We start from the raw sequence: 12,537 nt of genomic DNA, 5'->3' as shown, positions 1-12,537 counted from the left end.
CTGCTAAGACTGAAACCAGTGGGATTTAGTTGCAACTCTACCTAAAGATGCTATAGTGATTTACTCCTTTCATCCGTCCAACTTTCTCCCCTCCTCAAAGCTTACATTTTTATGCTGATAATGGCTTCAACTACATAGCTCGACATCTTGAGGGATTGCAAACTAGCTGAGCCAAATTGGCTCCATGTTGGATTTAGAGCTGCAACAACTAATCGATATGCGTCACCACTGACAACTAGGTCAGTGGTGTAATTTCAGGGGGTCTGTGGGAAAGTTTTAAAAATGTTTAAACAATATATTATATATAATATATATATTCTTTCAGAGAGTCAAATTAAATGTCACACCAACAATAAAATGAAAACAATATTTTGCATTACTTTTTATGAACGCAAAAAAAGCACAGAATCAAACTATAGTCCTAAATGAATAATATATATTCTGGATTGTGTCTGTATGTATTGGGTTCTTTTCAGTCTTATATAATTGTACAAACAGTTGTGTAAAATTTTAGTCTGAATCTAATATTTGTAACACTCAGTTTGTGGTTTTTATTTTAAATAAACAGGAAAAAAATTGTACTGAATGTTGCCCCCCGATCAATCAATCAATCAATCAATCAATAAATTAATAAATAAAATAGGCCAACTAATCGATTATGAAAATAATCGTTAGTTGCAGCCCTAGTTGTATTTCTCAATAATATGATTTCAAACATCACTGGAAAACGGTCAGGGAGAAAAGAAACTCTTGAGAAACCTCACCATAATCCTTTATGTTTGAGATTGCTAAAACTTTCTCTTCTATTAAACACCATATACAATACAGCACAAACAAAATGAACACCAGAATTGATAAGCATAGCACAAATATCTCAATATCAACAAATTTGATGTGTTTCACGGTAGAGTTTCCCTTTAACCCTCTTACCCCCAAGTTCCCACAGTATTATGTCCCATAACCCTATATTCCCCAGAGAAACAGCACGCCAACCCTGAGTTCCTGGACCAAAATTGGCCCCAAAATCAACATTTTAATTTTAACATTTTTAGGCCTTGAAACAACTTATAATAATGTATTTGTGTAATATTACTTTGAAAATGAAGCAGTTCAGTGTTTTTACTAAACTTAGAGCACAATTCTTAACTAGAGAAATTACGAAAAAATGCTCGCTAAAATCCTTCCACTCATTTAGAAGTACCATACGAGCATCAGCGTGGTCAATGCCTTTGAATAAATTCAAGTAAATAATAAATAAATGCATTTTAGCGCCAAAAGTCAAGTTTCTGGTGATAATCAGACCAGCAGGTAGTGTTTTCACGAATGCACCAAAATGGTCACGTTATGACTCCAAACCCCTGCAGTGTCAGTCGCACTGGTTGATGCTGAAGATGAAGACGGATCAGGGTTTGAATCAGGAGTTTGTGTCAGTTCCGGTTTCAACATCGCCTGAACTTTCACTCCTGTCACTATCTAGAATCCTTGCTCTCGCCTGTGTAACTGTACGTTTTCTTTTTTTTCCACTGTTTTAGATGTACCTGTGGTCACTGTAGGTGTAACTTTAGCTGGAACACGATTAGCTTTTCGCTTTGGCATTTTTAGTTCACTTCTACTATTACACCAATATTCACGCTTGGATCATCTTCACCGTAATGACGGCGTAATAACGTAATCAAGTCGTGACGTCATGACGTCATCAAGCTTCCGGGTCAAAAAATAATAATTAAATAATTAAGGAATCATAGCAGAGTAATGCCGGTATACCGGCCTTACGGGGATAAGTTTACACTGTAAAGCCGCTATATCGGCCTTACGGGGATTTGGCATAGACAACCAAGCCAGTAAATCGTCCTTACGCGAATAGATCAAAGACGGGCAAGCCGGTTTTACGGCCATACGGGGTAAGAGGGTTAAGTCACTAACTCTGAATATAGCCCAATAATGGTTTTCTTACCCAATTCACACTGAAGCTTTGGCTGGAGGAACTGGAAGGCAGACATCCGAAGAGCTTCCAGCTCTTGCTCTACTTTCTGGAGGTCATCAGAAGACACTCGTACAATGTTATCTATTGGAATAAAAATAAATATATGTGCATAGCTACCACAAGGGTTAAATTATTACCCAAAACATTTAAATACAAGCTCACTAACCTTGGCACTGTTGTTCCTTGGCTTTAATATATGCATATGACTTCTTGTATGTTGCACACAAGTTCTTCACAGTATAATTTGTGTCAGTCAAGGATACATCCTCACAAGAAACTTCTGTAAGTATCCTGGAGTGTACAAGTGCCACAAGCAACGAATCTAACCAACACAAGTTATCCTTATTTCTCCAGAATAAATGATGCAGAGTAGGTACCATCTGTACCAAATCTTGCACAGTTACCTCCATTGCCGATACCCACATTTTGTCCTGACTGCTCGATACAGGATCTTTGATTTGTGCATGATCAGACAATCCTGAATCCCCAATTGAGACATGAACGGCCTCAGTACTCTTGTCAGCATTTTCAGCCTCTTGCTGCTTCTTGTGTTCATTAATTAATAGTCCCTTTTTGATTGACTTAGCAGACACTCTGAAGTCACCAACATCCACATCACGCACAACAGCTGGATCCTCTTTCTTCCAACGCTTGGGGGATGGATCAGGGTCTTTGGACTGTGTAAGATAAAACTTCCTCTTGCACCCCTGGATGTCTTTAGATGAAGAAAGGACGGCACGGATATTGTCCAATGGCCCGCTAACTAGAGGGAAAAGGCACTGGATAGGCAGGCAGAAAATTATAGAATGTTATTCTCCGATTAATCCAATACAATGCTGTAGAATTAACAGTATAGAGTGGTGCTTGAAAGTGTGTGAAACCTTTAGAATTTTCTATATATCTGCATTAACGACAAAGCATCATCAGATTTTCATACAAGTCCTGAAAGTAGATAAAGAGAACCCAATTAAACAAATGAGAAAAATATTATACATGGTCATTTATTTATTGAGGAAATGATACAATATTACATATCTATCTGTGAGCGGAAAAAGTATGTGAACCTCTAGGATTAGCAGTTAAGTTGAAGGTAAAATTAGAGTCAGGGGATTTCAATTAATGGGATGAAAATCAGGTGGAGTAAACACCCTTTACAACACGTTTGTGGAAGTGCATCATGGCATGAAGGAATGAGATTTTTGAGGACCTCAGAAAAAGAGTTATTGATTATCAGGATGAAAAGGTTACAAAACCATCTCTAAAGAGTTTGGACTCCACCAGTACACAATCATGCAGATTGTGTACAAATGGAGGAAATTCAAGACCATTGATACCCTCTCCAGGAGTGCTCGACCAACAAAGATCACTACAAGAGCAAGAAGTGTCACACCAGATACTAAAAGCAAAGGTTCATTCTTTTGCCACTCACAGACAGTTAATCCTGGCTCATTTTCCTCAATAAATAAATGACCAAGTATAATATTCTCATTTGTTTAGTAGGGTTCTCTTTATGTACTTTTAGTACTTTGATGGTGTTAGGTCACATTTATGCAGAAATATACATTCCTAAAGGAATCACAAACTTTCAAGTACCACTGTAGCTTATTAGTAATGCTATTCATTTTGTAACATTATTGATTATTTATTAGCGTTTATTTACTGGGTGCTGGGCCAGCTACAGATCTTGAGTTCCATGACTAAGATTGTAGTAGAATCATGAATGTCCCTAAGCATGGGACAGACCATTTTAGCACTCCATTTTAATTATCTTTTAAGGATCATTGCTTAAATCAAGATATAGAATTAGGGATATGCACATCTGGATAGTTTGTATATCAATACAAACTATCCAGATGGTCAGGGGCAATGGAATAGAGACTGCTAAAGGTACGTTCACACATACACCGATTTTATCGCTGCAAGTCGCTGTACCCATGGGCTACATTGGCGGGCAGGGGGCCTCCCAGATCACCATAAATTTATTGTAGTCATGGAGTTTCAGATTTCAAAATTATTTAATGTGTGTTTATATGTACATCTCCACATTGACTGGGGGCAGTAGAACAAAATAAGAGCAGTTACTTATTAGTTTACCATAGTTAATATGACTATTAGGGAAAACTAAATGATTGGACAAAATGGCTAAGCGCCCCAATAGACTGGATTATTAGTTCCCCAAGAAAACAGAAATTGCTGGTGGAGGACAGGTAACTGAACAGACAAGTGTCACTCATTCAGAAGAGAATTGCTGATGTGAGCCATCAGCTCTGCAGCAATTTGGAACGGTTAGTCAGGCCTCCACAGATCGAGATCCAGGTCACGGACCCAAAAAATTCAATGAACATCAGAAAAGCAGTGCTTTTTTTGTTTCAAAGATTTCAAACAAACTTCTTTCACGTTGTCATTATGGGGTATTGTTTGTAGAATTTTGAGGAAAATAATGAATTTAATCCATTTTGAAATAAGGCGGTAACAACAAAATGTGGAAAAAGTGAAGCGCTGTGAAAACTTTCCAGATGCACTGTAAGTAGGCATGAGCAAGTTGCAGTGGTTTTAAGATCTGTCAGAGACCTCGACGCCATGAATCATTCATCGGATTTTATAGGACTGACAGAACAGATGATGAATCTTTGGCCCTTCTTTTAAAGAATGTACTGACAAGCTTTAATCTTGATATCTCCAACTTAACGTGCAATGTTACGATGGTGCAGCGAGTATGCGAGAAACCTACCGTGGTGTAGCTACATGCATTTTAAGAGAAAACCCACTGGCGATGTATGTCCATTGTCACTCGCATATCCTCAACCTCTGCATTGTGGATGTCTGTCACACCAATACAGCTGTGAGACACAGCTGACCAATGTTTAATCTCTCTATAACTTCAACGAGGGGTCAGCAAAACATGCAGTTTTTGAGTCTTTGCGAGAACAGAGCAGTGACACTTCAGGTAAATCTACCACACTGAAATCTCTAAGCGACACAAGCTGGAGCTGCCACGCAGAGGCTCTCGAGGCCATACTTGATAACTTTGAGACTATCGTTGACACTCTTAGTGAAATTTCTGAAAACGATGTGCGAGTCAGGGGACAGGCAAGTAGTCTGCAGACATCTGCGACCGATTTTCACTTTTTGTTCCCTTGCATTTTGATGTGACGAATTCCCATACAGTGCAATGTACTGTCCAAAGCGTTACAGTCATCCACCTTACATTATGCCAGTGTAAAAAAGCCTAGCATCTTCCACAATCTCTGCTCTTTTAGCAATGACAACTGATCGCCACTTTCAGCAGCTTTGGGAGTTCACAGTCGAGTTGTGCGATAAGAGCAACTACCACGGCCCATAACGTCCTTGGAGGAGAACAACCAAAGCGACGGTGCTTGGACCAAATTCAGCCTCAGCTCAGGATAATTACAAGGAATTGCATTTCAGCGTACTGAACAACACTATTAAAGAGATCTGTGAGCGATTTCAGGAAAATGACAATACTTTGACTGCACTTAATCAAATCCTCAGCTCTAATACGGACACCGAAGAGGACCTGACATTAATTTGTCGTCACTATGGATTTCCAGAAGAGGAGACGAATGCAGAATTGTCACTTTTCAACAGTATGTCAACTGGAGAAGCGAGTTTTGAACAATGACTGTCACTGTTCACAGTCAAAGCTAGTCCACAGTCTTGTAAACGTTGGCAACCTCCAAGTTATTCTTGACTGTGAGGATGAACACTGTGAAAGAAATTTTTCTTGCTTGCGTCGACTGAAAACACATGAGAAACACCATGAGACAGGAAAGACTCTTGGACATTGCAGTACTGAACATTGAACGGGCCATTCGTGTGGAAACAGTTAATCGCTTTGATGCCGTGCCCGGTGGCCACTGTTTAGCTCTTCACTAAGGTATGCCGTTGTTTTGATACTTAAGCTCGTTTGCTTAAAATTTCTGAAATATTTTGCTGGGGCAGGTACAAAAAGACTTAATTTTTTTCTTGCCCCGCCAACTCGAGAGTCAAATGTCACCCATGGCTGTACCTATGACATTGCCAGTACATGTTCCTATTACTGGGTGGGTGGCGCAACTAGCATTTCACGTTTGACAACAAACCAGTATTCTTGCAAATAAAATTAAATATTCTGGAGGGAGAACTTATATGCATCATATCCTACGAGATGGAGGAGAAGCAGTATGTGCTCTTTGCCATTGCAGCCATCTATCTGCGGTGAAAGTGCAAGCGTCAGACTATCTGGGTCCACAAAACAATTCAGATTCGCAGGCAGCATGGCAGAGGACGTGCGCTCTATGGTCTTCAGTTCTACTTTGTCATGCTGCTGGACACACTCGCATCTAGTCGCCAATGTCACTGTATCTCATGTCACCAGAAGTCACCAGCTCTCCTTGAAAATTAATGTTTTCTGGTCACTGCGAGTCGCTGTATGTGTGAATGTACCTTAAGTAATAAGGCACATACAGTGCCCTCCACTAACCTTTGATAAATATGAGCAAAGAAGGCTGTGAAAAATTGTCTATTGTTTAACCCTTTGATCTTTTGTTTAAAAAAAAAATTACAAAAATACTCTGCTCTCATGGATAAACAATTACAAACACAACAGGTTTATTAAAAAAATCTTTGATAAATATAGGTGTGCAACAATTATTGGCACCCCTATGATTTCATAAGTTGCGTCTTCTTGTCAGAAAGTCTCCCAAACTTCAATCCATATTAGCCATATGGAAAAGTACCTCATGCCCACAGTTAAATATGGTGGTGGTACTTTAATGTTTTGTGTTTGCCAGAGGGCCTGGACATTTTGTTGGGATACATGACATTATGGACTCAGTCAAACAACAGATATTAAATGAAAACCTGACTGCCTCTGCTAGAAAGCTTAAAATGGGCCGTATTTGGATCTTCCAGCAGGACAATGATCCAAAACATACATCAAAATCAACACAAAAATGGTTTACTAACCACAAAATCAAGGTCCTACCACGGCCATCTCAGTCCCCTAACTTGAAACCCATAGAAAACCTGTAGGGTGAACTGAAGAGGAGAGTCCACAAGTGTAGACCTCTAAATTTGAAGGATCTGTAGAGATTCTGTATGGAGGAATGGTCTCAGATCCCTTGCCATGTATTCTCCAACCTCATCAGGGATTACTCAGAGCTGTTATCTTGGCAAAGTGAGGTAGCACAAAGTATTGAACAAAGTAAGGGTGCCAATCATTTTTTAATAATATTTAACAGATTTTTATTATTATTTTTTTTAGATAAACCTGTGTAGTGTTTGCAATTGTTTGATATCCATTTTTAAACTAAAGATCATAAGGTTAAACAATAAAGACACAGCCTTCTTTGCTCATATTAACCAAGGGTGCCAATATAAATGGAGGGCACTGTAAATGTGTCTGTAGTGTCTTTTTTGAAAAATCTAATCTTGGCCTATATACTGTCAGAATAATTCAGCACCAGACCCAAAGCACAAAACAATGACAATACAATTTAAGTATAATTATATATTTATAGGTACCATGTTGTTTTTGTAATTTTTTTTTGTTGTTGGTTTTGTACTAAACTACTAAAAAAAATAATTGAAAAGATTTAATTTTACTCAAGTCACAAATCTACATTTCCCACCACATAAATAAATATGTATGCACGCAAATTGAAAAGACAATGGTAACATGTGATATGGCTTACCAACGGACTAGTACATAGTGTGATGGACTCTTTAAAGTTGAATGCGTATGAGTGAAGAACATTTATCTGTCCTTTTGCTGAACACCAAGGGCAGGCTCCACTTACCACTCCTCTTTTTTCAGCCTTAAGAACAAAACATAATGACTTAGAATACAGTAAAACATTGATGAAACATCACCAAACCAAATTTTTGGTTTACAGCAAATTAAAATGATCACCACTCCTGGTGCATGACTAACTTTTCTGTACTTTCGCCTTTTACAAAGATTTCCTTATTTTTAATAATTTTACAAGTCATTTGACTAACAATGGTTTGTCCAATAAATCCAATCTGTAAGTGTTTTGATAATAGCTTTGCACATGTGACAGTAGGGGAGAACAGAGCACAACTGACATTTCCCAAATACCCTGCCAGCGCTGGGCTTGGCACACTTAGATCACAGCCTTCACCGTTCATTGATCCTTTACTCCATTCAATGTTATTTGATGGAGCACCTCGCCATGGATTCAGCATCCGCATGAAGCTGTGCTCACGTCCTCACACCCTAAAACAAGAAACATAATTCTCGTAAACATTTTAATTTGGAGGAGGAAGAAATCATTATTCTAGCATCCATGAAAGTGACCATGAAAAGGGAAAAATGAAACTAGACATACATACAAAAACAGCAACAGAACAGGAAAACTTTCCATACACTATTATGGGATGCTTTGCCTTTGATTTTTTTTGCTGCATTTTGATTCTTGGTGCAACTAGGTTAAGTGCATCTAATATACACTATATGGCCAAGAGTGGACACCTGACCATCACACTCACATTTAAATTTATGGCATTTGGCAGACGCCCTTATCCAGAGTGACTTAGAGAAATATTTTGAAGTCTCTATCAAATAGATCATGATACTGATTCACTAAGACATGGACTAAGAATACAAATACAAATCTAAAAACTCTGTTAGGGAGATAATATAATTAAAAAAAGCACACAACACTTTATTTATTTATTTATTTTAAGTGAGCATTTAAGTAATTTAAGTACAGATAGGTCTTTAGTGTAGGGCTTCAACTAACGATTATTTTCATAACTGATTAGTTGTCCGATTATTTTTTCGATTAATCGGATGGTGGGAAACTTTCAGGTTAGTAAAAAACTAATGTTTTCCATTTGAGACGATATCACCCTTCTAAAATTCATACACTAGACCAGTGGTTCTCAACCTTTTGTGAGCTTTGAACCCCTAGAATTTTTTTGAACAATCCACAAGAACCCCCTCACACTACAACAATTATAGTCTATAGATTTCAGGGCTCTACGGTAACAATTTCTTTAATTACAAAAATTTAGGAGCACAGTTGAAATGTAGTTTTTTTTTTGTTTGTTTTTTAGAGATGGTAACATTAATATGCCACAATATAACACAAGTAGGCATGAGAAAACTTGAGCTTGTCAATTATGACAATCTTTAGGAACATACTGTGAGCCATGACAAATTAATTTACCTTCTGATAAACTAAACGTAATATTTTCAGTTAATTTTACAGGCTGTATGCAAAAAAAACAAAAACAAAAAAAAAACAACCATTAACCTTTTCCACCTTGTAAACAAAAACAATAAACCTCAATGTTCAGTCTGCTCCTCTTAAATATATTTAAAGCTACACTATTAGACATTTTCCACAGTAATGGATCTGGGCTGGAGTCAGTTCTCGAACTACTCTGTATATTGTGTATATATCTGAATAATCTTATATAGGATGTGATTGGGTGAGTTCATTTACCCGTCAAATGAAAAGCGCTTTAGTTTAATGGTGTTCATTACGGATGCGCCGATCAGGATTTTTACAGACGAATCCGATCCAGATACCAATCTTTTTTTGGTTAAGCTTCAATCAGGAGGTCTGTCATAAACAGTTAAACGTAAGCTCTCTGCTCATGGTCACTGTTAATTTAGTTAAAATAATAGCAATGAGAAATACTGTTGGTTAATTGATAAATAAACAAGCATAAAATATTCATTTTTAAATATCTTAAACAATAAAGAGTCCTAATTAAAAGTAGACCAACACAAGCAGGATCCATATTAGGAAAAAGGTTAATAGCCTTCTAAGGAGATAGCCTACTAAGCTTAATGTCAAACTGATATTAAGTACAACCCACAGTAATTAAACGTTATTTAATTTCATTTTGTTTATATTTTATGAAGTTATTATAATATCCATTTCTTATATTAAATGATTTATTTATAACTAAGCACATTTTCTGTCTTCACATTTTATTAGTTTTTTGTGTTTGTTCATCAGTTGCTCCTTTTAGATTGGTTCTCCAGTACAGTGTTGCCATGTCTGCTGATAATATTGTGTTTTTTGGGGGATTAAATCAAAACATGGAAACTGGAGTTGACTCTAGTGATATCTGGCAACCGCGAGTTTAAATTAGTAAATGTGCTGCGCATGTGAGCTGGGACGAAATAGAGCGGCAGCGTACTGTATGTGTACAGACTGTACAGTTGCTACTCTTGATACGGATTGGTGAGGAATTATTTAATAAAGAAGTTTGAATTAAAACCCACCTTGTATCGTTAGCATTATTATTAATTTACTGGCGCCTCCCGACGCCGCTGTGACTACATGAGCAGGTGCAGGATCAGGTCATTTTGCGGGATCAATAAAAGATGGCGGTTGTGAGATCGGGAAGTTGAGAGAAGCAGATGATGTACAGAGTTACTCTCGTCATCATAATGGCTTCTTTGCAGTATTTCCACACTTGTTCGGTTGACTGAGGTAATGAAAAGCAGTGTGAAAGTAACTGTTGCGCGGTGTAGATGCATTTTGGAGTTTTAGTTTTTATTCCGATTGTATCATACAACTCCGAACAGGTCACTTGCACCGGTGCTCCTAAATATTTTTTAACACTTGCACAAAGAACTTTTCAGTCGCAAATGCAAGTGAAATGGTAGCACTGTAGAGCCCAGGATTTAAAAATCATTTCAATACATGTTACTTTATTTTATTAATATTTAACATTAATAATATTAACATTAAAATGGAATCAAAACATTTCAAAAATTTATTTTTTACATTTTATTGTTGGTGTGAAAATTGACTATGAATTATCCTTTGTTTATTTTATCCATCAATGCAACACTTGAACTTGTCTACCACTCATAGGTTTTTGCAAATTATCATTTCATTTGTAAATAAATTTAAAATAAATCCATCAATGAACGATCGTCAGCTCAGCCAACATGATATTTGTGAATAACCAAAGTGATTCATTTTAAAACATCTAATTTGAATATGTTTTGATACATTTAACAAATATATATCATTTAAACATTTTTAAATCTTTCCTACAAAGCCCCTGCAATTACACCACTTACCATTAGGGGTCTGCTTGTTGAAACATTTAATTTACCTGTCCACAGCAGCAGTCACAGCAGGGTTTAGCAATCAGACTGATCAGAACTTTACAACCCTTCCAGAAGTACAAAGACTTTACTAGGACGAAGGGCAGACATCCCTCTTCGTTTGATAACATTAAAAGTAAAGTCAGGCTTAGTCCACTAGTTTGTGTTCATTATAAACTGACAATTGCAGGTCTTGATTGAAAAGAAAAATTGGAATTCTGATTTTATCTACTTGGGCGGGCTACCAAAGTAGAGCCTATGTATGGGAACCACTGATATGTTATTCTGAAGATTTGTACTGCCACTCCTTCCCATGTAATTTCAGGAAACTTTGAAGCTTCAAAATGACAAAAGTGCTATAAAAAAAAGTTTAATTTTATAATATTTAATTTTATACACACACACACACACATATATACATATACACATATACACATATATATATACACACATACATATATATATATACACACACATACACACACACACACACACACACACATATATACACACACATTTTATATATATATATTTTATATATATACACACATATACACATTATATATATATATATATATATATATATATTATATACACACACACACACACATATACACACACACACACACACACAAACAATAATTAGATTATTGCTGTCCATGTAAAAGTAGTCAATGTCTGACTCATGTGTTCTCTGTGTGCCCTTTTAAGCCAGGCCAACATTATTGGCATTAACGTTACTTAGCATTAATTTTATGTTACTTAGACTAGCATTAACGTTACTTATCTTGAGACTTTTTTTACTTTATCTTGAGACTCGTTAAGAGAACAAGAACAGTTGAGCGTCACATTAGTGTAGTTTAGGTAAGGTATTTATGAATCGCCCAGAACCTGATATGAAGAAGGCAGAAAAGAGTAAGAGCAGCTTGTGAAAAGTGCCGGTACACAAGATAAAGTCACGGTATGCCAAAGAGTAAAATGTAGAAGTGCTGGTACTGTGAGTACGGGCCCACTTCGAGCTCTACCAGGTTAACCCTTATCGCTGTGTTAATGAGTAGTTTATAACCTTTTCCAGCCTTAGTCCTCCAATCTCCATTGTTCATGCCATGATACACTTCCACAAACATGTGTTTGTGAAAATCAGACTTTAACAGATCCTTGTTCATTAAATAATATGGGGCATTCACTCAACCCTGATTGTCATGCTCATACCACTCACAGACATGTAACATTGGATCATTTCCCTCTATAAATAAATGACCAAGTATGATTTTTTTTTGTCTCATTTGTTAGGAAATATGAGCTTAGATTATATGAAATATAATCTTTTAAATTTATGAGGAATATAGAAAATTCTAAAGGGTTCACAAACTTTCAAGCACCACTGTGTATATACATACATACACACAAGACGATGTTGAATGTGGTTTCTTTGATGTTGCGGATATTG

At 36.8% G+C, this 12,537-nt stretch overlaps 1 protein-coding gene across 1 annotated transcript in view; it reads right to left on the bottom strand.

Moving 5' to 3' along the window:
* The window catches only part of uspl1 (ubiquitin specific peptidase like 1), a 36,258-nt gene that overhangs the window by 23,080 nt on the left and 641 nt on the right, over window positions 1–12,537 (bottom strand). The window contains exons 2-5 of the mRNA XM_053645242.1: window positions 8,075–8,225; window positions 7,681–7,803; window positions 2,151–2,763; window positions 1,955–2,065 (exon numbers count right to left, since the gene is read on the bottom strand). Of these exons, the coding sequence (XP_053501217.1) occupies window positions 1,955–2,065; window positions 2,151–2,763; window positions 7,681–7,803; window positions 8,075–8,200 (973 nt within the window). The 5' untranslated portion in view covers window positions 8,201–8,225. The remainder of the gene's footprint in view (window positions 1–1,954; window positions 2,066–2,150; window positions 2,764–7,680; window positions 7,804–8,074; window positions 8,226–12,537) is intronic.

Source organism: Ictalurus furcatus, chromosome 16, assembly GCF_023375685.1.
Source record: "Ictalurus furcatus strain D&B chromosome 16, Billie_1.0, whole genome shotgun sequence".
In the NCBI taxonomy this organism is placed as follows: domain Eukaryota; kingdom Metazoa; phylum Chordata; class Actinopteri; order Siluriformes; family Ictaluridae; genus Ictalurus; species Ictalurus furcatus.
Note: the sequence above shows the minus strand (reverse complement) of the source record. Positions and strands in the feature narration are given on the sequence as shown.